General features: G+C 37.4%; 1 protein-coding gene across 1 annotated transcript in view; it reads left to right on the top strand.

Moving 5' to 3' along the window:
- The window catches only part of GOLPH3 (golgi phosphoprotein 3), a 29583-nt gene extending 5140 nt beyond the window's left edge, over positions 1-24443 (top strand). Inside the window, exons 2-4 of the mRNA XM_064402926.1 lie at positions 14646-14777; positions 18561-18675; positions 22076-24443. Coding sequence (XP_064258996.1) covers positions 14646-14777; positions 18561-18675; positions 22076-22500 — 672 coding nt within the window. The 3' untranslated portion in view covers positions 22501-24443. The remainder of the gene's footprint in view (positions 1-14645; positions 14778-18560; positions 18676-22075) is intronic.
- Positions 24444-25911: the final 1468 nt, after the last annotated feature.

Genomic DNA, 25911 nt, shown 5'->3' with positions numbered 1-25911 from the left:
TGCCTACCTTTTTGGTCTTTTTTATTTTTGTATTTCATGTCTATAGATAAATGACAGACTAGGAGAAGATAGGAGGTGTGGGAGGAGGAGTACCCCAATTCTCTTTGCTACAAGATGAGTAAAGTGCCTCTTTACTGTGCTGCTGAGTAAATCCTGCTTTTGGGCTCTTTTGAGGCTGGTTTTGGATCATTTGCATGCAGTTGGTGTGGTTATCCCTGCTTTCATAGCATGGTTAATCTGTAATTGATACTATTTTTCTATGGGTAACTTTTGAGTGTAGAAAGTCCCTTTTTTATGGCAAGCTGTCTGGTGTAGGGCAAAGACAAAAACAAATGTCAGAGCATTTTTAGTAGTGCTTTCCAGTTTTTTACATGCTCTCAGAGCTTTAACTTAAGCGCTCTTAAAAATGTGCCATAACTAGTCTTCCTCTCCCTTTAGCAAGCTACTTTTATTAAACATTTTGAATAAAGTATATATATAAGAAAGTTTTGCTCTTTACTGCTGGAAGAGAAATAATAATGAAACTGAAAATCATATTTTGTATTAAAGAAGTAGTGGTTTTTTTCAGGTATTCTTTAATCCTAATGTAGATAACATTTAGTGCTATATAGAAAGCATTTATTTCAATTAGTCGAGGTCCATGTAATGGACTTCTTTGCAAGGGCAAATTGACCAGACTAAGTATTGCAGACAGTATATTTAGGAATTACTTTCTTACAGATCAGATAATTACTACAGCACATACTCATCTCTGTGTTGCATTACTGGGAAGAGGAAAAGCTAGTTTGGAGTAAATGTGCTTGGTTTCCTCTGCACAACATTCTCAGTCCATTTTTTCATAAGTTTTAGTAAAAGAAGAAAATAATTAGTCAACTAGCCATGTGCCACTTTTAACTGGGTTTTTTTCTGGCTTGCAAACAGGTCTTAAATAAATTTCAGTAACTTGCTTTCTCTCAGAAATATTGATAAAATGTTACTGCAGAATGATTTCACATGTGCTTTTCAGACATAAGAATTATGAATTGCACATAAAATAGTTCTCAATTGCTCTCTTCCTCAATGTACACTGTATGAAAGCCTGGATGAGTAGGAGCACAAGTGAGTAGCAGCACAAAATCACTATGCTGTTGATCTGAGTGAGAACCAGCATTATGCATGCCAAGTCTTTCCCACCTCCCCCAGTAAAACCTGTGCTAAACTACTGCATTTCACTTTTCTTTATTTCTTTTTTTCTTCCTGTGTTTGTGGTGGACTGTTGACATAATAAACCCATACAAGCAAGGTCTTTATAATGGGAGAAGTGTTATATTCAAAGCTCTCTTTTTGTTTGTGGATGTTACAGGATTTATTCATCACACTGGGAAAATTAGTTGTCAGGCTTTTTGCATATCTTTCTGTTGCTGATACTCTTTTAAGCACTTGTAAGCTGCTTTTTGCTATATACTTTCTAGTCATCTGCCTTTATGGTCTTACTAAATAGCATGATGTGGTTGTGTTATTTAGAGTCCTTAGCTGCCAGACTGTCTTTTGTACATGGTTTATAACAGGAGGTTTGTATTTAGCTTGTCATTCTTGTACAGCACAGCACATTGCACTTCCATTTTTTTTTGTTTCAATAGACACTTGATTTTACTGTGGCACTTCCATGCTGGGAAGTCTGTGCCACGAGAGAAATATTCTGTATGTATTATGATGTAATTTCAGTGTTCTGTCTTCTGCAGTGCACAGTGACCAGGCAAGTATATGACAGTCATTGTGTAGCTTGAGGTAAGTGTCAGACAAGACAAAAGGTGGATATTCTGTCTGTGCTGCTCACTCAGGGAGGGCTAACTGCAACTACATTGCTTCGGCTGGGTATTGAAATGGAACTCCTGCTTTAGTAGCTTCTGCAAACTATGCCTGAGACTCTCAGTTTACAGTTAATATATGTTAAATAGTAAATGGAGGAACTTGTTCCTTTCAGTGTGAGAACAGTGCAGTGGGTGGATTTTTTATTTAACATCATAACAAAGATGTTGACGTGGCATTATTATGAGTTACTCTGTTTCTTGAAGATTGCTTTGCACCTGGGCAAGTGAAACAAGTGAGGAACTAGAAGCTTGTTCTGAAAGGAAGATGGATAAGATTTAGATTAAGAACAGAGGAATCTCTCTCCATCATGTACATGCTTTTTTAAAGACCCAAAGCACGACTCTAGAATTCCATCCACATTAATGACCAGGTGCATATTAATCAAAATTGAGCATTGTGCACCTTCCCAGTTTGAAATAATACAGTGTTTTAAATTGTGGCTGCTGTAAAAGAAAAGATAGAAGAGAGTGAAGATGTAGATGTTTTATTTGGGTGCAGATACACTGTATTTGTAAACCTGGAGGACTGAATTATAATTTTAATAAATGAGGCCTGCCTAGTCAAAGTTAGTGAAACCTTCACCTCTAATTTAGTCAGCCTATAAGGGGCCTGCTTAATCTGTATCAGAAAGACTTAATAGATTCAGGTTTTTCCTTTTGTTTTTAAGAGAAATGTACTGGACCAGTCTGTGGTAGAGTTAATTTTTGTCATAGCAGCCAACATCGTGCCATGTTTTTTGTTTTTGACTGAGACAATGTTGATAACACAAAACAGTGGTGATAACATGCACCCTGTGCTTTCTGTTGCTGAGCCGTGTTTGCACAGCATCAAGGCCACCTCTGTTCCTCACCCTGCCCACCCCTTCAGTGGGGGATGCAAGAGGCTGGGAGGGGGCACAGCCGGGAGAGCAGACCCCAGCTCAGGCTGTGCAGCACCAGGGTCAGCAATAAAAAGAGGGTGGAGAGAATGGGGTGGGTGGTCATAGCCAAGGGACCTCCTGGGCATCAGTCTGCTTGGCGTGGGTGGTAAGCATTTGGCATCACTTACCTTTTTTTTTTTTTTTAAACTTTTTGTTTTTTCACTTTTCCCTCCCCTCATGCCAAAGTGACTGAGGGAACAGTTTTATGGGACTTAACTGCCACCCAGGCTCAGCCCAGCACTAGAGGACATTAAATTCTAATTAAACATTTTTTTCATATAATTATTGGATTTTATGTTCCGTGGCAGTACAAGGTAGAGTAGAAATCAGTTTGTTGAAATCAAAGGTTGTTGAACAAATTAATTATGTTTTAATTTTGTGCCAATATGGAGAATAGAGATTGGACACTGATGGAAGGTGGCTTTGCAAGAGTCATGCAAATATTTGAAGTCATTATCTGCTTGTGTCTACAGTTAATCATGAAGAAAGTTGGGCTTCTAAGTTTGTCTTTTCATTTCTAAATGAGCAGTCAGACTCTTAAATGCTGATTTAATCAGAGGTCTCGTAAGGGTTCAGCAGTGTGTGTGCTCTAGTTGCCTCCTGTTTAGAAAATGTATGGGTTTTTTATTATCTTCATTTTAATGAAAGATGTGCCTGTGTAACGTGTGTGTGTACGTGCTTGAAAACATGGGCAGCAACATCTGGCCTTAGTGCTTTCAGTGCCTGACAGCAGCTGCTGTCTGTTACTCATTCCTAAATGCAGTGGCAGGTTAATCAAATACCTGACAAGTTCCTTGGCAAGAATACTGTGCTTTGTAGAATATGTAAACATGCTTTCCTGAAGTATTTCTGTGTTTGACTGTCAGAACATTTCAGAAATTTCCCTCACTAACTTATCTTCTATTTATAACTGGAGTATAATTTATGTTCCAGTAAATGGCTAATGATTTCATTTGCATTAAAAGAGGAAATCAAGAGGGAGTGGAGTAAAACATCAAAGTCCTTGCCTTGCCGTACTCCAGTAATAAACACTCCTGCACTCTGGCTTGACTTCTTCTTAATTTTAAAATGTTTCATAGGTTAGGATGTACTATTAGATGTTCCTGCAATTTTCGGGGTTGAGAAGGTGGTGGCTTACTTGAAAGGTCAGATTTGCAGGAAAGAGCTATCTAGTACAGGTTGAAAAAGATCTAATGTAATGTGAAGAGGAATCCAGTTTATTTAAATTGCACATGGTTGAAGTCTGAATATTTTTCCTTTGACACATGAGAAAATCCAGAGTATTCCTATAGCAGTGTTTTATTTGAATATGTTTTTAGCATTTACATGTTTTGGGCATCTTGTTTTTGTTTTTAGTATTATTGCTGTGTTTTCTGATGGCACCAACTTGAGAAGAGCTGTTGACCCCTGGAAGTCATAAAAACCCAGCAGAGAGACCTTGGCAAATCGGAGGGTTTGATACCACCAGCTGCATGAAGTTTAACGGGGACAAGTGCCAGATTCTGCAGTTGGGGTGGGGCAACCCCAGATGTGGGGAGGAGTGGGATTCTGGAGATGCCTCAGGCACATGGCAGGATTGTTTGGGGTGTCCTGTGCAGGGCCAGGAGTTGGGCTTGATGATCCTTGTGATTCCCTTCCACCTAAGGTTATGGCTGCAGGATATAGGTTATGGCTGCAGGATATAGGTTATGATGCTGTGATTTCTGAGGGATGACTGGTAAAAGGGATGAATGTCTCATAAAATTATTTTGTTTTCAGAATGTATTCAAAATGCTTTTTCCAGCTCTTTATTTTACTGTAGCTGAAATTACTTTGTTACCCATTTTAGAGATACCTGAAAAATGAAACTCCCACTTTTGGTAATTAAATCTGTTGTTTGCTATATAATTCATAGAAAATAGCCTTTTCTGAATGCACCCATATCAAGTGAAGCTGGGTTATGTATTTAACCAAATATTTTAAAACAGTTTAGTCTGTAGAAGCAGTGAAAATCAATATATGACAAGACAGTAGGTATGAAAACCATTTAGTAAGGAAAATGGAGGGTTAGTATTTTAGAATTTGCTAATAATTAAGAATTTTATTGAAACATGTGGTTGTCTGAACTAAATTTCAGTTTCGTGTTTCAGGATTGCCTAGTGTCTTGGAATCTAAGCACGGGGGAAAAAATGCATGTGTTCTCAGGTTAACTATCATTCTTGTATTCCAGAATTGTTTTGTGCAGGATGTTTTTTGTCTGTCTTGTTTGATAAGTCCATTGATGGGGGAAAACATTGAAACTATTATTGAAGAGTTGTTCAAGCAAGACAGCCTAACCCTGAACATTTTATTTCATTTTGGGCTAAGGCCACACAGTCCCTTGCTAAAAGAATTTGATTTGGGACTTGCTAAAGAATGCTGCCAGAGAAGCTGGACTTGGTTTTCTGTTTAAATTATCTGCCATTGTTCAGTACTGCAGTGTCATGGAGTGTGAGATTTTCTTAGAGGTAATAAGCTGATAGCTATTAAGAGCTAATAAACTGAAACATATATGTTGAATGTCTATTAGAAAGTAAGAATTTCTGGGTCATTAAAGCATATGCATAATTTGACTACGTCGACTTGTCTTATTTGAGACTTACTGCCTGCTGCAGCTTCTGTGCTGTGATTGCATTCAGGATAATAGAAATTGCAGTAACCTGCATTGGAAGGAAAAGAACAGATATTTTGGTTCCCTGAAGATGAAAATGGATCAGTTCATATAAGATACCTATGATGAGAGCAGTCTACTTTTACCTTGAGAATTGAAGTAATTTTGGACATTCCAGCCTGTGTTCAAGGAGTGCTGCAGTAGTTTTTTCCTTTTCCTCGCCTTCTGTAATTGTTTTCTGTTATTTGCATTTTTCCCCACGTTCCTATAAATATGTTTAGTTAGGCTGGCAGAAAGACTTTTAATTGGTTCTCACTGGACTTGGAGGTGCTTTATATGTTTATTCCATCTAAGGCTCCTGAAGCTGAGTCAGAGGTTCACTGAGGTCTGTATAAGGACCTAGCTGAGGTGGAACAAATGGTGTCTGGCTGCAGAAGAGGAGTTCTAGCATTGACCAGCATTTCTGTTTGTCATTGAAAACTTGGAAAAGTTTGTGGACTTTTTTGAATTTTCTGCTATTGCATTTCAGGACCAGTTTGCCTGCTGGCAAACTGTGCTGTGAAGCTTCTTGTAACAGTATGCTGGAAGGAAAGACTTCCTTTTTTTTTTTTGTTTGTTTTTTTTAAAGGCTTCCTTATTTCTAAGGGATCATCTAAAAATTATGTAATTGAAGTTTTTGACTGAAGAAGTCAGGTGTCAGATTTGTTGGATAAATACTTTATAAAACACACTCAGTATTAAGTTAAGCATCTATAGCATCAGTCTTGCTGACTCTGACCCCATTCAAGAGATGCAAAACTGCATTAGTTGTATAGAGTCATGATGTTCCTAAACAAATTACTAACTTTTAACAGGTTTTCATATCTAAAGAATCCATAAACTTATTGCTGTTTTATTGCCCGGTAGCTCAGTTACTGACTTTGATTTGCCTGTGATTTCTGCTTGTATTTATGTTATCTCAAAGAAGAGATTTGCTCACCTGCAGCAGTGTCAGACCGTTTGACTTTCTGCAATCAGCAGTTCCAGTCAGCAGTTTCACCTTCAGCTAGAAAGGATAGGAACAGTGTTCTATACAGGTGTTAGAAGACAATGCTCCATACTGTTCTCTGTCCTCTCCTAGTGCTGTCAGCTGGTATCTCCATTTAATCCAAGAGGATGTAGTGTTTCCATTATAGAAGAATGCTGGTGATAGATGCATTTGGAATGCTTAAAATTAGGCTTTTGGGTCACCAGAATTAATTGAAATTCTATGCTAAAACATTATTTATAATAAACCAAGTACAGTTGTTATCCTTTCTCTATATGTTCTGTCTCTATATTTTGTACTTTGCCTGTTTGGATTTGGGAGCAGCTCTAAGGGGATGTGTTGTAGAAGTTCTTCAGGTGATGCAAGTACTTTTGAAAACTCAAAGTAATATCACTAGTTGTAGTAGACTACATAAGGGAAACAGTGTATTAAGATGGTGATGTCTTTTGGGAGAATATGACAGCCCAGTGCCTTTCACTCCACTCATACTCTTCATTAAAATCAAAATGCTTTTAGGCAGTGTTTGTTTCATGAGCAATCATAGCTGTGAAGCAGATTAAAGTTGTAAAGTTGCTTGCGACCAATTCTTACATAGGAGATAGGTTGCAGAGGGAAGGAAGCAGACATCTCTGACACGAAAACTGTTGCAGACCAAAGTTCCTAATAACTCTTCACCTGCTGCAGAGCACCTGGACAGTGTATGCTGTTAATCCTTTCCCTTCTGTTCTCCCCAGCTGTCTTTGTAATCTCAAAACTACTACTTCAGGGAGGAACTTGTTAGTAAAAAAGTGACAATTCTGTCACAATTTTGATTAAATCCATATGAAATACAACTTGCCACAGCCTCTATTTCAAGATAAATTGTCTCTGCTTGTCTTTTGCAGTAAGTTTCAAATGGGTGACAGATGATGATTTTATATTATGTTTTCTCTGTACTATGTGTTGGCTAATAATAGCCTAGTAGGTGCCTCTGAAAGAACTTGCTGTTGCTTCAGAAAATTAGAAAGGGATGCTATTACTGCTTTGTTAGATTTAAATAAAATAACTTCCAATTTATGATTATTAGGGTAGTCATTGCTGAAGTCCAAAATGGGGAGCTACTTTTTGTCTTGTCTCAGCATATTTTGGTCATGAGTGGCTTCAGCACAGGTATCCCAATAATATACATTTTTTTTCCTCTGTTCTTTGTCCCAAATACTGAGTTCTAGCTGAAACTATTCGGGTTATGAAAACTATTCAGGGTTTGAATGCAGTTTATCTATTGAAGTGTGGATAGTCATGGAATGGGATGTTGTTACATTTTGCTATCTTTTCCAACTACATTCTTTCCCTTTTCCACACTATCTCTGAAATTTGTTAACTTGTGTGGTGAATCAGGTGAGGAAAATGTCAATTAACTCTCAGGAACACCACTTATTCATCTGGCTGACTACACAAGTGCTCCTGTGGGCTCAGGTGAGAGAACAGCAATGTGCTTCCATGGAGTGAAGAAATGTTCTGTCCTTAACAGCAGTTCAGGCTTTGGACTGCTTCCTTGGTTTAGTCCTCAAATGGCTAAAAATGAAGATATGGGAAAGGACATACCTTCTCCCCTTACATGCAAGGTCTTGTGCAAGGCTAAAATGAGATGTAGTGACATTGATTTGAAAGGTCAGTAAAACTGAAATGAATCTCTCCAAAGTAAAAAGTAGTGATTCAGGGTTGCTTGTGCTGGAAAAGTAATTGAACTCTGGGGCATAATTTTATATTGTTTCTTTTCCTCTTGTTTTTCCCCTGATGTTTCTCCCTGCCACCCTTAGAACCTCTAAGAAAAGAAATTTGGATATGTGTGTATGTATAGAACTTGAGCTTTTCTCAAAATTAACTACAAACAGTGAGTGTGCAGGTACATTTTTCTTCCATGACACTGCTATGTAAATGCTAGATGTAAGTAGACTCTTTGCTAATTGTGCTGTTCAAAATGAAAAGCAGCTCATACAAAATTTAAACCAGCAGATTACTCAATTTACGTTTCCCAGACCTACAGGTGATTTGAACTGACTTAGAAAAGTTTTTGGTTTTTTTTCCCAAGTTCCCCATTCAGTTTAGTTAGTCCATCTCAGGCTTAAATTTCTTGACAATTGTTTGCTCTTATGCTCATCTCAACAGTAGAACTGAACATTGTGGTTTTATCTGTCTCCAAACTATGTATTTATTATTCTGGCATGTGTATTTGGTAAGGGCCCCTAATTGGACCTGCAGGTAATTGTCCTCAGTAACTTTCCCTGATGTCAGCAAGCATGGTGAATTTTCCAGTATGTTTGTCACCTGTGATTTGTGAGAACATAAAAATAGTCCACTGCACATTGGAAAGGATAGACAGCAAGGAAGAAACACCTGTTTGGGAAAGCTCAACACTTGTTTGTATATAAACAAATCCATAGTTTTGTGCCTCAGAGCTTTTATGTTGCTACCCCCAGCAGACTGTTTGAGTGTCATCTATGCCAAAATAAGGAAAGTAACAGCAAACTCCAGCAAGTTTGGGAAGTGTTATTTTTATCTTTTATCATCTAGGTAGAGATCTTTGCAGTTTTTTTAAATTGAAATACTATTCTAATAGAAAACAGGGTACCTGTAAATTTAGAATTTACTGTTTACTAATGTGAAAGCTTTCTTTAACCTGGATTGCACCTCCTGGCTGAGAAACCCAGAAGCTGAGGATGTGATGTCTTCTGATAAGACTGTAAGATTTATTACCTCAGAGCTGGGACTCCCAAACTCTTCAGGAGTTGTAGTTGTTCACTTTTGCTTTCTGTTAGTTGGCCAGTTTTCCTTTTGATTGAGCTGCCATGACTGGAAAGAGTTTAACCAATATTTTATTTGTTTTGTCTGTGCATAAAGTTTCAGAAATTGCATTATTTACTAAATTTCATAGTCTTTTTTTTTGTGTCTTTCATAATAGAAACATTTGGAGTTTCCTGAGAACAGAAATTCAGGGGTTTGGGTAGCTGTAGTGATGTTTCTCCTTTAAAAGGTTCCCTTCAATTGTTTGGTTTATTTCAGTTGTGTATTAGAGATGTTTTAGTTCTAGATGTTTAGTTTGTGGATGTTATAGATGTTTAGTTGTGTTGTGGTAGAGGGTGCAAAGTGAGGGTCTAAGAAGTACTATTGAGTCTCAATTTAAAATGAAAAGCTTTTAGTAAGAGAAGCATAGTCTGGGTGTATTTATGTGCATTATCCCAGAGAAACTTCTGTTGTGGCTTCTCATAAATGTAAACTGAGTCTGAGTCAGGGCCAAAACTTCAACCTAACACTGACCTTTGATAATAAATATGAGGCTGTGTGGATCTGAGGATGGGCCTGAGGGTCCTGTTATGTTAAAATAAACACTTAACTTTTTTGGAGAGTAGGCGTCAGTAACCCACAAGTTACTTTCACATATCATTAAATGACTTTATGATGCTTTTAAAAAAGATGCTGATTTCCAATTGCAATGGCTCTGTGATCTGCAAAGTAATCTGCAATAGCTTGAGACTCTTTGGATTAGAGTGCATTGGCAGCTGCAGTCTGTGTTCTGTAAACAGCTGCCCTTAACCACATGAGTTAAACACATCATATTTATTTATATTATTATGTGTGTATTTTGAAGCCTCGGAGTTGTAAGTCTGCAAGCATTTTGCTTTACTTTCTCTTGAATCTGAGGTATTTTCATGGATTTTTATTCTGCCCTGTTCCTTTCTTGTCTGTGCCAGGTATAGTAGAACTGCTGTTCACCTATTCCGAGTTAATTGAAGAAGTGGAGAAAGAATGTATATTTCTGTAGTGGGAAGAGATTTTTAGCAAGTCTGATAAGTAAAACAAAGTATTATTGAGTAAAAGATTACCTAGTTTTTTCGGAGTCTTTTGCTCTGTCGTTTATTAAGAAAGTTGGGGGTTTTTTGGGTTTTTTTAGCTTTGTAATTAATTAGGGAGTACTTCTACGTAAACATAAGATGACATCTGCAGCTTAATTGCATTTTTTGCACTGTTACTGCTGGGTAGCTTCAAATTGCACTTGTGAAACAGAAAATAGTGATGTTGATTCAGTGGGGTCTTTCTGTTTTGGGGGTTTTTTTTTAGTTATTTTTTGTTTGTTTGTTTCAAATAGTTAGTGTGACAGTAGCCTGGAAACTGTGAGAGTCATTGATCCGTGAAGGTTGGCTGTTTTGTGCTTAAGTGAAATGATTTTGAAGTTTTTTGTAAGTCTTAAATCAGCCTTAATTGTGTAGAAATCACTAACATGGCACCAAGTATCTTCAGGCACATCTGATTATTTTTTGTCTTCTCACTCATTTTTTTATGTACTTATGAAATTATAGTGGTCATGGCTGCAGTGCCCTGTTGGATCACAGATAAGGTGTTAGCAATCTTCGTAAAGAAAAGAAAAATTACATACAAACTTATGAATTTTAAAATCTCTTGGGTAACTTAATGGCTCTAAAGAGACTAAGTAGAAGCAGGAAGTGGAAGGTAAGGTAGTTTTGGTAACTGGCTTCTGTTATACAATGGACTGTTTAATAGTTGGCAGTTTCAAGTGATTAATGAATAACTGAACAGGAATACCTGTGTGAGCTGGAAGTGGGTAGAAGGCAAGGGAATAGGAGAAAGTGAATAAATGCCATGGGAGCTGGTGGGAAAGAAATGACCTAATGAACATGGATTTTAAATAACTTATTCTTGAAGTGGAAACATGATCTTAGTCTCAGCTCTGTACTTTGCCATACCTGGGTGGAAAGTCTGAGCTCTCAAAGTTAATATGGAAACAAGTATTTGGTGTAAACTTTATTCTAATTCCCCTTTTTGCTTATCTTGCAAAACTAGTTTTTAGCTGAAAGTTTCTAGGTCAGGTCTGACGAAAAATGCTTTTGTGCTGTGTTTGTATAAATAAACATGACAGTTGTAAACAGTTTTTTGATCTTTGAGTCATTGTAGATTTAAAATTTTGTCTTGCAAGCTATTCATAGCTTAAAGTGCTATTCTAGTGTGATTGCTGTCAGATAAAAATAATCTCCTGCTTTGTAAGTCTTACCCCCTGCTGCTTAGCAACTTTAATGAAATAAGTATTTCTTTGAGTTAGAGAGTTTATAAAGCTGTAAGACTTGCAGGAAGATGGATGAAGCAGAAATACTTGGTATTGTATTTGTGAGAAAACTAATGCTGTTTAAGAGCATTAAATAGTAGAATGAGTTGCACTTCTGCATAGCGGTGTTTGATCTTCAGTCAAGTGTTTTGAGACTGCTAGGAATTGGAATAAATGAACAGTTTTAAAAACCATGTCCCTGTCTTGTTCTGTGTGCTATGATGAGCAGTGGACAGGTTACATTCAGGGAGAGGGTGGGATCAGGATGACAATTCCCCCAGTGAACACTGACTTCATCCTGGTCCATGTGTGCTTTAGATTCGTTGCTGTCTGTCAAACTCCATTATTGTTCTTGTTTTTCAAAGAAGTTTTTAAACTTTTTTTAAACTTTTGCCTTCCTGTTAAAACAATTGAGTGGAAAAACAGAAAAGAAATTGGCTACTGACTTCCTAACCTGTGAGCTAGCTTGGTTTCATTTCTTATCCCTTGTTTCCTTTACAAATAGTGCATTATTCTATTTTGCCATTCCACTTCTCCATAAATTATTAATCTCCACTCTTTTGTTTCTCTTTTGTGCATCTTTTCTAGTTATGCTATATACCAATTAAAGCAGGTGTCAAGAGGGTGTTTGGAATATCAAAAATAAGTGTCTCCCATTCAGTTCCAGTTATTCCAGCAAGATTGCATTAATTTAAGGATGATTTAGTTAGACTATTGTGTGCTCAAGTGATATTCTGTGAAAGTTCCTTTGATTGTGCGATGTCTTTGCATTAGGTGTCAAAACCAACCCATTCATTTACCAGAACAATCTGGAAAGATCAGTTTAATGGATTGAAAAAAATCCCTTTCCTAACTCTGTTAATAGTTTTTTATTTATGTGTGTGGAAATAAAATGTTCCTTCTCTAGAGGATCACCTGTGAACTCTGAGCCTGGGGGGCAGAAGGAAAATAAGAAGATGGTGGCAACAGGATTTATTCTCATGACTCTTCTCACTGTCATCCAGCCCACGAAAACAAGCATCTCCAATTATGAAGGATGTAATCTTTTTGAATTGGCTTTCAGGATTAGTTGGTTAAAAACTTCTGGGTGGTTGTACAGTCTCCATCCTTGGAAGCTTTTGATACACGCTTGAATAGAACCCTGTGCACCTTGACCTGACTTCATAACTGTTTGCAGCAGGAGGTTGGACTAGAGACTTATGTGGTCCTTTTTGACCTGACTTATCTTACCAGTGAGCCTGCATTTCTCTGCAACCCTCAGCCTGTTTAACTACTGGAACAGAGCAGTTTACGTCTGGTAATTGGTGCCGGGAGTGGTGTAGTTAAAGTCACTTCATTGAAAAACAGTAATTTTAAAAATAAATTCAGCTTTCATTGCTAAAAAAGGGGAACAAGCGTCAGCATTTTAATTGTCTGCATAACAATATGAAACGTTCTATGAGTATAAAGAAGTGTAAATTTATTGTGCCTGTGAGTTTCTGCTGTAGATTTTTAGTTTGTGTATGTGTTTTCTGACTTCAGAAATTATTATGTAAAGGGACTGATTGGAAATAGAATGTAGGAGTCATATCTCTTCCCTCTCAAGCAAATACTGTACTTTATTGTATGTGTTATTTGGCAAATATGTCTGGTGCCAGCCAAAATCTTAATTACAGAATGGCATTATAGGAGTAGCTGATACCTGCAAAGTATCAGCTCTAGAGTAGAAAGGTGATTAGATAACTTCTCAAATGCCTTTCCAAACTCATATTTATGGTGTTTTAAATAAATATATGGGACCTATTTCAGTAATTACCTTAGAGATTCAGGGCTTTTGTAGACTTTTTGTAAGTACTGGTCATCTATGTAATACAGCTCTTGAAAATAGCTAAGTGCAAAATTGAAACAAGTATTCTCACATTTTGGAAATCTGTAATTGATGGCATTAGTTAGAGACTGGTTTGTAAATTTAGTGGACTTAAAATATCTTTATGTGTTGGTAGCTTTCATCTGCAAAAATTAATAAAATTGACTTGCTTTTGTTTTAAGCTAGTCTTGGTTATTGGTTAAGACAAATTTATGAAAAGCAGAGCACTCTTCTGCTCTTCCCCAACCTTCTTTTGTGTACAGCATCCTTTTCTAAAGTATCCTGAAGTTGCTGTTTTTTAGAAGTGCTTCACTAGAGGACTTTGGGAAGATCTTTAGGAATCATATCAAATATTTCTCAGAACATATCTCAATGATTTTACTTTTATCTTAGATACTCAAATATTAAAAAATATGCAAGAACATTGTTGGCTACTCCATATAATTCTTTTTGTAAGATTATTTTTGGTCATAACTGTTGAACAATGGAGTACAAAAGTCAATAGTTGTGTTTCTAGATACTGATTAATAAATTTATTGGGTCAAATGGTGTGCTCTGCCATTTAAGCAGATGGCTGTCAATGCAGAAGTAGAGAGAAACCACAGTAGGTGAGGTGTGCTTCGTGGAATAAATGTGTTTTACAGTTTGTATAAGAACTGTGCTTCAAGCTGTAAAAGCACATTTTCAAATGATTTAAATGACAAAATAGTAGCTGTTATAAATATTTCTTTAAAGCTTTTTTCTTTTAGTTTTCTATGTTCAAGCCAAAAGAATCTGTTCTGTGATTTGTGTTGATTGCCACATTTGTGTTTTCCAGCATACTGCATAGTTAACTTAATATCCATTTTTAGTTTATTATTGCTTTCCTCAGTGCCACATTGTTTATGTATGTAAAATCATATTAATGTTTCTCAGTCACTCATAAGGCCAAGTGATGTCAGTAATGCCAACTGCTTGATGTCTTAAAAATATTGTAAGTTTATTTTGACTGTGTATAAAACTACACTTTATTGTAGTTCTTGGTATTGCCCTCTTTCATTCTGTATTATTTTCCTGAGGATTCCCAATTCTTCACAAGGCAGAGACTGAGTGTCAAAACTAACAGAGGATGAGACTGTTCCTCTTTCATGTTTTCAGGGCAGGAATGATAGTGACTAGTGGTGCTACTTCAAAAGTGTGAAAGCAGGAGAACTGCTTAGAGAACACAGCAAGGCCCTTTTTCTGCTCATTTTCAGGTGGAGATGGAGATATTTTACTGTCTTTCATTCTTCACAGGGTTACACATCGTTCTGGAATGATTGCATCTCCTCAGGATTGCGTGGTTGTATGTTAATTGAATTGGCATTGCGGGGGCGTCTCCAGCTGGAGGCCTGTGGAATGCGGCGCAAAAGTCTGCTAACAAGAAAGGTGAGTGCAGGAAAATGGTCACATTTACTTGTCAGGCTCCACGAAATACAGGACCTATAAATTACAACTGGTTCTAATAAAAAGCCTGGGGTTTTTTTTTCTTTATGTGAAGATGATGATTCTGACTAATGACCTAAGGCAGATGTGCAGAGATTAAAGGTGTCTCGGTGGTGAGATGAAGTGCCTTGGAACATCTCTGGTGCCTGTTCTGTTTGCTCTCGGGATGTGTTGCTGGTGCTGCTGCCAGCCTTGGCTCTGGCTGGGGCGGGCCGCAGTCGGCCGAAGGAACTGGCTTTTGCAATGCCGGTGGGATGTGGGCTGGGGCTGGAAGGAATGCGTAACTGCCGGATGCCAGATGTGTCCTGCAGGCCACCCGTTTACTTCTGCTGTACACAACGCTGCAGTTTGTGCTTGCATTACATGGGAAGGAAACCATCACCTTGAGACCCCTGAGAACACTATCTAGTTCATGAGGCTGGTGTGTTAAATTGTGCTCTCTGACCTTCAAGATGACCCCATCTCTATGGTCCTTTATAGAATTGGGCTGAAGATTTGAGGCCTTTATTTTTTTTACTTTTACCACTGAATTTTCCCTTTGTGCAAAATGTGCAAAGTCAAGCTCTTGGAAGAATTTTTACTTCATCAGCATTAGAGGATACTTGTAAAATAAGCCTATTGAAAACCTGGTCAAATGTTGTCTGTCCACCACAAATAAATTCTCTTATGGCACATTTCTCTGTCAATATTATCTTTTGCTAAATTTTAAGGCAAGCTTGTGAATTCCCTAACCTTCTCCCAGCTCCCTTCACTTCAGAAAAATTGAACCTCTGTTCTGACAAACAGTCCTTACTTCTTTTAGCCTCGTTTAAGCATATTCAGCATTGATTAGTTCTCACATTTTTTTTTCTCCAGAGCTTTTGGCTTCTTAGGCATTCAGTAATCTTCTTAGGCATTCAGTCAGGAGTTATTTTCATTCTGTGAAAACCTTGTCAGTTCTATCTACTTGAAATATTAACTGTGAGGTTACTAGGTTTTTTAGGAAAATGGAAAAATAACCTGTATGTATATTCACTAAAGAATAAAAGCAGAATTATTGGTCTGAGTTGTGATTAGTTTTTGTTTGATTGTGGTTGTGTGTTTTTTGTTAAATTTTGTCATGTATTTTTGGCATTGGGTAAATATATTTGTTTAAAGTGCTCTAAAATCTATGCAATTTAGAGGTTTTCTTTTTCTGCTGTTGTAAAGTATTTGAGATACTTCTCAGTTTTCAGGCAGGAAAGTTCTATAAAAATAGGCATTAATTTAAAATTTAGATGAAGGTTGTTTTCTGCTTAAGTACTTCCCTGCAAATAAAATCCCTAAATGCACCACCTCCATCAATTTAGAAATTGAACAACTTACGTTGTTTTGCACCTTATTTGAAGTTTTCCATTTACACTAAATTTCAGTTTCGTTTCTGTGTTGACGAGATTTAAGTTTCTACTCTGTCAGGTGTCCTCCTGGTCCTGCTTCTGCAGGCTTTGCTCCCCATGCCCTTTGCTTTGGCTGTGAAATAAATACTGTGCCTAATGAGTGGAAAGAGCTGTCTAATAATACATCCAAGGTTGTAATTCAGGGGTGAAATAATTTACTTTGATCAGTTCAGTTTTTACTGGAACCACCCTCTTGATCTTGTCATCAGGTGGGGCACAAGTGATAAGGTGAGGATGAGAAGAGTGTAGAACGAGTTTTTTGGGCAGTAGCACAGATTTATAACCACCTAGCTGTGGCTTTAGTCATGTAATTAACTTGAAAGAATGATAGCTACAATGATTTCCACTTAAAGCCTTAAATCAGGTTGATCTCTGCTGATAATATTTTGTACTTCAGAACGAATCAAGATGCATTAAATCTATGATTGAATGCCATAGAGAGTCAAATGAGACTGAGAAAAGAGTGGACAAGGACTTGATGGACCTTAGTGAGACTTTGTGAGTGGATATGATGTGTTACACTTTGCAACATCCTTGTAAATTTGGCTTAAGAGTATGTAATTGTCACACCATTTTGGAGTTCTGCCTACTGGGATCAATATTAGAAACAAATAAATGTTGAGGTTTGTGAGTGGTTATTGAGAATAGAAGGTGGTAACTCTACATTGCTGTACAGGATCAGAGAGCAGACCAAATCAATAGAGTTATTAGAATCAAAAGGAATCCCAAAAAATCCTTGGCAGATTTGCTTCAGTATTTTATTGCTAACAGTTCTGAGCAATTCATGCAAGAGTGAATTTTTGTATTAAAACTAGAAAATGAAGTTTACTTAAAAATCTGTACTTAATTTTTTAGCTTTGCTTAATTGCAGAGCTGCATTGTGAAAAATGCAAATTAAATATTCTGTATAATTGAAATTTCCTTAGTTGATAAGTACCAGGCAAATGTAGTACCTGATTCATCACTGAAAAATTGGAATAAAGAATATTCTTTTACAATCAGGCTAAGGACCAGCATCTCTGAAGAAACAGGATGTTCCGTGAACTGTGGAACAGTATGACATTTCCAGAACACCTTTCTGACTACTCTAAGTGTTAAGAAAAATAAAAGTTTTCGCTTCCTGCTTTTGAGATATATATATATATATATATGTATATATATATATATATATATATATATATGGAATTGTGTTGATGTATTCATTTTTCTGTCAATCACCTGCTACCTTTTCCCTGATGCTTGTAAAGTGCTAGCTTGTGAACTATTTAAATTGCCAGATAGAATAGTAACAACAACAACAATAATAACAATTATTATTAATATTAATGTTAATGTTAATATTAATGTTAATTTTAATGTTAACAACTGTACTAATTATTCTATAAATAAAGAAAGATTTTATTTAAACATACCAACTTGAGCTAGTTTAATCTGGAAGTTTTAATTTCGTGCTCTTGATTTTCTCTCCTGAAAAAAAATTGTATTTGTGCATGGTTTCTGTAAGTAGTTATACTGGTAAACAAGCTCATGTTACTCATGTTTTTTAATTTTACTGTGTTACTCTGAATCAAATTTTTTGTTGTGTTTTCCTGAGTGAAGAACTCAAATAATTTTAGAAATTATTAAATAAGAGACTTGTATTGTATTTATTGTTGCATGTTAAGGGGTTTATTACTTCATGTGTATTTATAGTATGTGTGGTTTAACTGTTATTAAATGAAACTCTGTTAGGTGGCAATGTGTTCTTCAGAGCTGCAAAACTTGCAGATGTTGTCATGAACCTATTTTTGTCTGTTCATATATTGAAGAAAACTAGTTTTTGTACTTTTTTTGTTATTATTTTGCAACCTTTTTTTGTTATTATAATGCAACCTTATTGTTTAACTCAGTATTTTGAATAAATTGACTTGAAGCAGTAAAATAGACTATATTCAGAAACTAATTTAGTGCAATGTACTTTGTTTTGGGGACCTTTGCTACTTTGTAGTAGGGCACCTAGCTAGATAAGTGAGTTATTTTCCTTCAAAATACAGCTTTTAAGTTTGTTATTAATACTATAATTTTAGCCCATTAAGGTTAATTTAAGTTACAGATAACCTCAGACTTTATGTATTTTGAATTAAAACACATATAGTTTGGGGTTTTTTAATAACAAAGTTTTGGGATTTTCAAAGTTGTATATTCTTAAGAGAGAGTTTGTTATTTAAAAAAAATATTTTGGTTTTCCTAACAGGTAGGTTTTTTTATTGATGGGTGTGTTTGTCATATATGAATTATGTCAAAATACTGACTGTATTTTATTCATTCTTAGGTGATTTGCAAGTCAGATGCTCCTACAGGGGATGTTCTTCTTGATGAAGCTCTGAAACACATAAAAGAGACCCAGCCTCCTGAAACAGTACAAAATTGGATTGAACTGCTTAGTGGTAAGCCTTGCTCATAATGTATTTGCTTTCTTTACCCAAATAAAGCTAATTATCTGGCATCACTAGAGATTATATTGCAAGGTTTTTTGAGAGAAAATATGCAGAAAAGTTAATTAGTCTGTCCTCTAGGGTAGTCTCTTGTTGATTGTAGCCTTTAATCAAATATAAGTAACTGTTGCTTTTGACTTAACTTGGTACAGAAAGGATCTGTATGGAAGTGTCAGAGGACATCTCAGCTCGGTGGAAGAGGTGCCTTCCGCTGACTGAAGTAAATCAGGACGGCACCCTGGAGATGGAGCTGCCTTTCTCTGGGTTTGGAAATGATGGTTGATGGAAGTTGGGAGCCTGAGTGTGTGCACTGAGTATCCAGATCTTTCAATAAGGAAAGGAGGTGAAGAGCTCATAGCTTGCACACAAAACTTGAGAGCGATTTGGCCATTAATCAGAAAGAAAAAACAAAGCGTTAGGAGTTTTATTTTTTCATTAACTGAAGAAATGTAATAAATATTTTTAAACGTTAGATAATTATTGTTGATCAAAACAGCCTTCAAAAGGAGTACTTTGCACACAGCTTTCCCTGTAAAGCTAGTAAATAGTTGAGAAAAAATGAAATGTCAGTGATCACAGAGTTATGAATTATGATTTGGTTGGAAGGGACTTTTACAGGCTGTCTAGTCCAGCCCGTCTGCAGTCAGCGGGGATGCCTTCCACTAGACCAGGTTACTCAAGGACCATCCATCCTGACCCTGGATGCTTCCAGGGAGGAGGCATCCACCACCTCCCTGGGCGATCCATTCTGGTGTCTCAATGTGAAAAACTTCTTCCTTGCCCAACTCTCCTTCACTTTGAAACTGTTACTCATGTCCCAGGCTCTGCTAAAATGTCTGACCCCATCTATCTTGCAGTCCCCCATTAAGCCCAGAAAGGCTGCAAGCAAGATTTCCTTAGAGCCTTCTCCTCTCCAGGCTGAACTGCAGACAGAATTGATCACCAGCGTTTGTCTGTTTTCACAAAGCACATAAATGCAGCTTCCTTGGAGGAGATCAGAACTGTAGTTGTGCAAACAGCACAGGAAAAAACCCTGCACCATTGACCCTCATTGTCAACAATGTGACTGTGAAGTTGGGAGTAGTGAGATTTGGAAGTTGCCTGTGTAAAATCTGCTACTTCTTAAAACCAGTAAGCTGCAGAAATGAGCAAAATCTCTTTGCCTTTCTCTGCTTTCCTGTTTTCTTTGTTCTTCCCATTCATTCTGCAGTAACTTAAACAGCATTCCTTGCACACCAGCTCGTTCTCAGGTCCTGGCCATTCCCCCTCTCCTGCTCTTTGGCCGTCAGGCAGGGGGGAGACTGGACTACATGTCAGGACGGTCACTGCTGCTGTGGAGCCATGCAGTTCAGTTCTCACTCAGCTCCCCTTCCCTCTTACAGACGGCAAAACAATTCATTTTTCTTGTCCCAAATACATAAATTGTGCTGACATTTCACCCCCTTTCCCAGTGCAATGCACATCAAGTTAGGACTGGCTCAAAAAAGGTCAGCTAATGAATGAACTAGGTTTTCTTTGAGCTAAGCTAAGGTTTTCCTGACCCTGCTGAGCTTTGGCTCTGGGAAGATGGTTATCATCAGTATTGTGGCTAAGGCTTGAAACAATAGTTTTTTCTAACATATGTTTATTAATTACTAATTCTTGGATGGCATTAGTGTTCTTTGGTTCCCCTGGTTTAGAGATCTGTCATTCTGAAGAAAAATATTTCAAGGGCCTGGGTGGGGGTTTTTATTTTTATTGTTAGGTTGGTTTTGCTTTATTTTGCTTTATTTAATAAATTCATAAACTCTATTAGAATTTTGCCCTGGAGACCAGGTTGATCCTGGAAAAAAATCTACTCTATCCATGATTATCAGTAATGCAGAGTGCTGCTTGGAGTTACAGTACATGTGAGTTCAAAGCCATCATGTAAATAAATATGTGGACATGCAAGGTGGTGTTTGCCAGGCTGGTGTTTATAAGGTAGCTTCTAAAGAAAGTAAAGGTAGGGAATGTAGATGTTTGCACCAAAATATCAGGTTTCCTGGAGATGTAGCAAACATCTCTGTCCTTGTCTGCAAAGTGTCTGTGTAATTGAAGAGCTTGGTCACAAGGTGTCACCACAGCACTAAATTTCAGCCACATGGCAACTGCACAAAAATCTAGGGAATAGCCTTTGCCCTGTGAAAGGTGGTAAGGAAACCACTTTTTTGTGTTTGTGTGATAGTTTCATTTATTATCAAACTGGGGAATGGCATTCATTGATGGACTTCTGTAGTTCAGGCCTGGTTGGGTTTTCTGCCTTTCACTCCGCAGTTGGAGTCACCTCATTTGTTTGCTTATCTTGATAAGCAACTTGGATACAGTGTGTCACCCTCCATCAGTGGGAGAAACCTCAAAGTCACCTGTGGTTTATTGTCGTTGTTGTTATTATTTTATGCTAACCAATAAATTTTTCAAAAGTTTTGTACAGAAATTCTCATATCATTTATGGAAAACGTCCATCTATGTAAGAAATACTTAAAGCTGTTCCTTTTCTTGCCCCTTAAAATGCATAGTTTTTTACATCAGGAGGGGATTATGATAAATTCCTAAGTAAGCTGGAATTAAAATTTTTAGCCTGTTAAATAAGCTCTTAAGCAAAGGTAGAATTCTCAGTGATAAACAGTTTTAGTTGGAGCTGTTGATGCTGATTTTGTGCTTTGTCAATTTCCTCTGTGCATACAGTCACACACTCTGAAGGGCCCAGTTTTTCTGCTTTAACAAAAGGCATTAGAAATAATTTATATAGAAGCATTAAAGACTCTGTCTAATATGTGGTTCATGTGAGCACACCTGTGCCACACACACTAACAGTGCATGGTCACTTTTCATATGGTGGAAGCAGGAAGGGGGAGAGGAGTGGAAACCTGCAGAAATAAAGAAATGCACTGGGTAACTGTGCATTAGCTTGTCTCTGTGGCAGAAGAAAGGCAGTAACACTTCTCCTGGTCTCTGACACGGTAAAAGACTGTAGAAGGTGCTTAATTTTACTTCATTTTTATTGTTACGTGAAGTAAATTAATTCTGCATAACTGGTTGTTTTTTTTATTTTACAATACAAGGTTGTTTATTTTTCATATCTGTAATCAAGACATGGCTTAGCTATCGTTTCATCCAAACTGTCAAGGTACCCCAGAGCTGCTCCAAGGAGGTTCTCCTGGTTTCTGCCTCCATGCCAGGGATCATAGAAATGCTGACAGGGGCACAGTGTCTTGTAGTCTGCTATATGATTTTGACAGCTCATTCTGCACCACAGACTGAAAAAAAAAATCACTGCAGCAGTGCAGCTTAAACTTTGTCTAAGGGTTGTGCGGTTTTCTTGCTGTTGTAGGTGAAACATGGAACCCACTGAAGTTGCACTACCAACTACGAAATGTCCGTGAGCGGTTAGCTAAAAATCTAGTGGAAAAAGGTGTACTGACAACAGAGAAACAGAACTTCCTGCTTTTTGACATGACTACACACCCTCTCACCAACAACAACATCAAACAGCGCCTCATCAAGAAGGTTCAGGAGGCAGTTCTTGACAAGTGGGTGAACGACCCCCACCGCATGGACAAGCGCTTGCTGGCGCTCGTGTACTTAGCCCACGCCTCAGATGTCCTGGAGAACGCTTTTGCCCCCCTCCTGGATGAGCAGTATGATTTAGCCACAAAGAGAGTGCGGCAGCTCCTGGATTTAGACCCTGAGGTTGAATGTATGAAAACCAACACCAATGAGGTTCTGTGGGCTGTCGTAGCAGCTTTCACAAAGTAACTGCATTCAGACTGAAGTGTTCTCTATTCTTTCATGTAAACCAGTTTTTTCTCTGTTATTGACTATTCATGTTTTCTGTAATTTGTACCTTCTCACATGATGAATTGGTTTTTGTTTAATGGGAATTATAAGTGGTGTATTCCCTACTTCTCTATCTGTGTACAGGATTTTGCTGGTACAAGAGACTTTCCTGTTTAAAACAACAGAAGAAGGGTGAACTGCCATATTGGCATTCCATTTCCTATTCAGTTTGAGTTACCTTAAATACTTTGTTTAATTTTTCACCTCATTGTTATTGAAGTGGTTTGTCACCAAAGCTCCATGTTAAAGTGTCTGTCAGGACATTTTATACACAGATATTTTCAATAACATATAACAAAATTACTTATAAAGCAGAAATGCCATTAAGCAGCTTTGTCAATAGTTCCTGTAAAATGACCCATAAATTTTAATTTTCATGCAGGTCTCTTGTGTACTTATATTTTCATTAGAATGATAACTGAGTCATAAGGCTAGTATAGAAAGGTCCAATTGTTTCATAAACCTGTTTTGGGAGGGGATACATTCCATTATATTGTGTATATATAGTTCAGATTGTATATTAACAACTGCCCCATCTTAGTATTTTGCAAGATCTACTTACTTGTACACCTGGTGCCCCTTATTTGCTGTCAGCCATTGCCATCTGATGCAAAGAAAGGCCTCCTGCAGAGGTCCTGTGTGTGAAAGCTGTTCGTTCCCAGAGTATCTGGAGTTTGCCATCCAGGTATTCTCAGTCTATGCATTGCCTTTGAAAATTAGTGAATGGAAAGAGACTGCTTTCTATCATTGGTACGTTTTTCTTTCCCTCACTTCTGTATGGAAAAGACTCATGACCAGTACAATTGTTGAGTGCAGTTTTTGGTTTTGTACACAAATTAGTGTTTGTCTCTTAAACCTTGAACTGTTTTACACTTCAAAAACAAAAAGTCAGTCCTAGCAGGTGTTGCATGTAAATGGTTAGCAAGTAATGGCAGCAGTTCAGAGAATTCAGATTTCTGTAATGGGATGCTCTGCTATATTTTAATTTTTATATATACAATTATGCTGATTAGCACACTATTGTAAAAAAACCCAAAACCTATATAAAACCCTGGCTTTTTAAAATTTATTGCCTCTTTGCCGCTGCTTGTTATTTCCCATTGGTTTCACAGTGTAAATATTATGCATTGAAAAAATTAAGTATTGATTTCTATACTTTTTTCATCATACCAATGCAGATTTATAGTGGGGCTTACAGGTGTTTAGAAACCTTTTGGTTAATATTCAGACCAAGAATACTAGATGGTGTATAACTGTAGAGTTGAAATTTAAGAGATCCCTTAATCTGTATACTAGCTTTTTACCTACGGTAAATAAACTATGATCTTGAAAGTGCCTGAAACAGAGTAAGCATGTCACTTATACTTTTTTGTTGCTAATTAGAAAGGTTTTATTGCCTAACTGAAAGCTTTAGTTTATATCCTTCTTATTAGAAAGGAAGAATTTGTATTATGTAGTTCAAACTGACTTAATCAGTGGTGTTGCTGAGATCTGCAGGATTCATGGCTGGGACAGGCTGAATTAATTTGGGGAGTGTGCAACTGTGCCTGCCCTAGGTAGACCTCTTCAGTCTTGAGCACAGTTCTACAGCCTCATCTGTGACTGGACTTCCAATTTTGCACTTAATTTTCAATCACTGAGATGCTTAAGTAGACTTTAAAATACAACTTAAATTCATCATACCTCTATAACCTTTTTTAAGAAAGGTTTTTAAAAATACGATCCTTGACATTTAATGACAGACTGTTCTTTCAGTTCTTAATGCTATTTCTTTAGAAAAATGAAATTAAAAGTATATTGTAAAGTATTTCAAACTCTGGTTTACAAATAAAAAGACAAACAGTGTTCTCTCACTTGTAAAATGCTGTATTGAAAACTGAGCGGCTTGGGCATGAACTTGGGGCATTGTCTTTTAAACATTTCAAGCTGTGATTGCTTTTAAGTGGGAGGAAAATGAAAATTGCTGTGTTGCTCTAATATTTGACAGCTTATGGAATACTTTCTGTATACTTGGTAGTAGATGCAGCTCACAGCTTTCATTGTGTCTCTCATGTGATCTGTTTTCTCATTTTCTGTTGCTCTTTGAGAGGAGGAAAAAGTAATTAGGGGGAAAGGTCAGAAAAATGGTGGAGTATGCAGGAGCAAGTTATGTGCACAAAACTTTTAAAATGGCTTTGAAAATCTAAGCTACTTGAAGCATCCTTCAGACTGAAAGTAGCTTTCACTGTCCTTTTTCTGGCCTCTTCTTCATTCTGTGAGTATCTTCCATTTTCCTCCTGGTTTCATGTTTGGTTGTGGGGGATATTGGAGTTTTATCATCCTTATGGTCTACATGGTTTAGAAGAAGTTATCCTTTCTTAATCCTCCCCTTGAAAGATGATTTGGGTTTTTTTTTTGCTTTTTTTTCCACACGGGGGATAACTGCACACAGTATTTATCAGCTTTATTTTGTTTAGATAGGACCTCTGACCATGATGGGGAGAGTCTGTGCTGGACATGTCAAAGAAATTGGATGTAAGTGAGGAAGGGTTTGGGAAGAGCAACAGTATCTTTTGCTGGACCACCTGGTGTAAACCTGGATGTGCAGGGGAAATAGATGAGGTTTTGGAGTCCTGAGTCCTAGAATTGTGCTTCAAAAAGCCCAAAACCTCTAGAAAGGTAAGTTTGGTAGGTTAACAGGAACTGATTTGGCTGACATCGTTGCCTTTGTTGCTACTTCAGGTTTTTAAAAAATGGTTAAACATGGGAGACTGTGTTGATGAGATTCAGGTACCATTCTGCCTGTGGGCTGCTACTGCAGCTCACGGAGACCTGCCTGGTTTCCAGACAGTTCTGTCTGCTCCAAACCCTCGGCTCTCAGTGGCTGCTTCAAGTGAAGACTCTTACCCAAAGCCTGAACTTGAACACGTGCCTCAAGGAATAGCCTGTATTATTCAGGGACACATTATTTTAAAACAAACTTTAAAGTCAAAACCAGGATTTTGAAAGTTAATCACCAAGCAGTGTGTGTATACATACACACACACACACACACACACACATTTTCACAGTCCTTGAGATTGACATTGTCCTCTCCTGTGTTTCTAGAGCTGGCATTACAGTGCTGTTACATGGACTGGTAGTGAAACGTGTGTAAATGATGCTTTTCAGGCAAAATTTGCCTAAGTGGTGGTAAAAGGCTGCTGGCTGTGTGCTCGTGTGTTCATGCCCATTTATCCTACAAGGTGAAGATATGTATTAACTGATGTGTTCTCTGTGAACTGGACTGAATCTGTACTGTAACAAAATAAAGCACTCTTTCATGCTATCAGCTGCAGGTGGTTACTGCAT

Source organism: Passer domesticus, chromosome Z (assembly GCF_036417665.1).
Source record: "Passer domesticus isolate bPasDom1 chromosome Z, bPasDom1.hap1, whole genome shotgun sequence".
In the NCBI taxonomy this organism is placed as follows: Eukaryota; Metazoa; Chordata; class Aves; order Passeriformes; family Passeridae; genus Passer; species Passer domesticus.
Note: the sequence above shows the minus strand (reverse complement) of the source record. Positions and strands in the feature narration are given on the sequence as shown.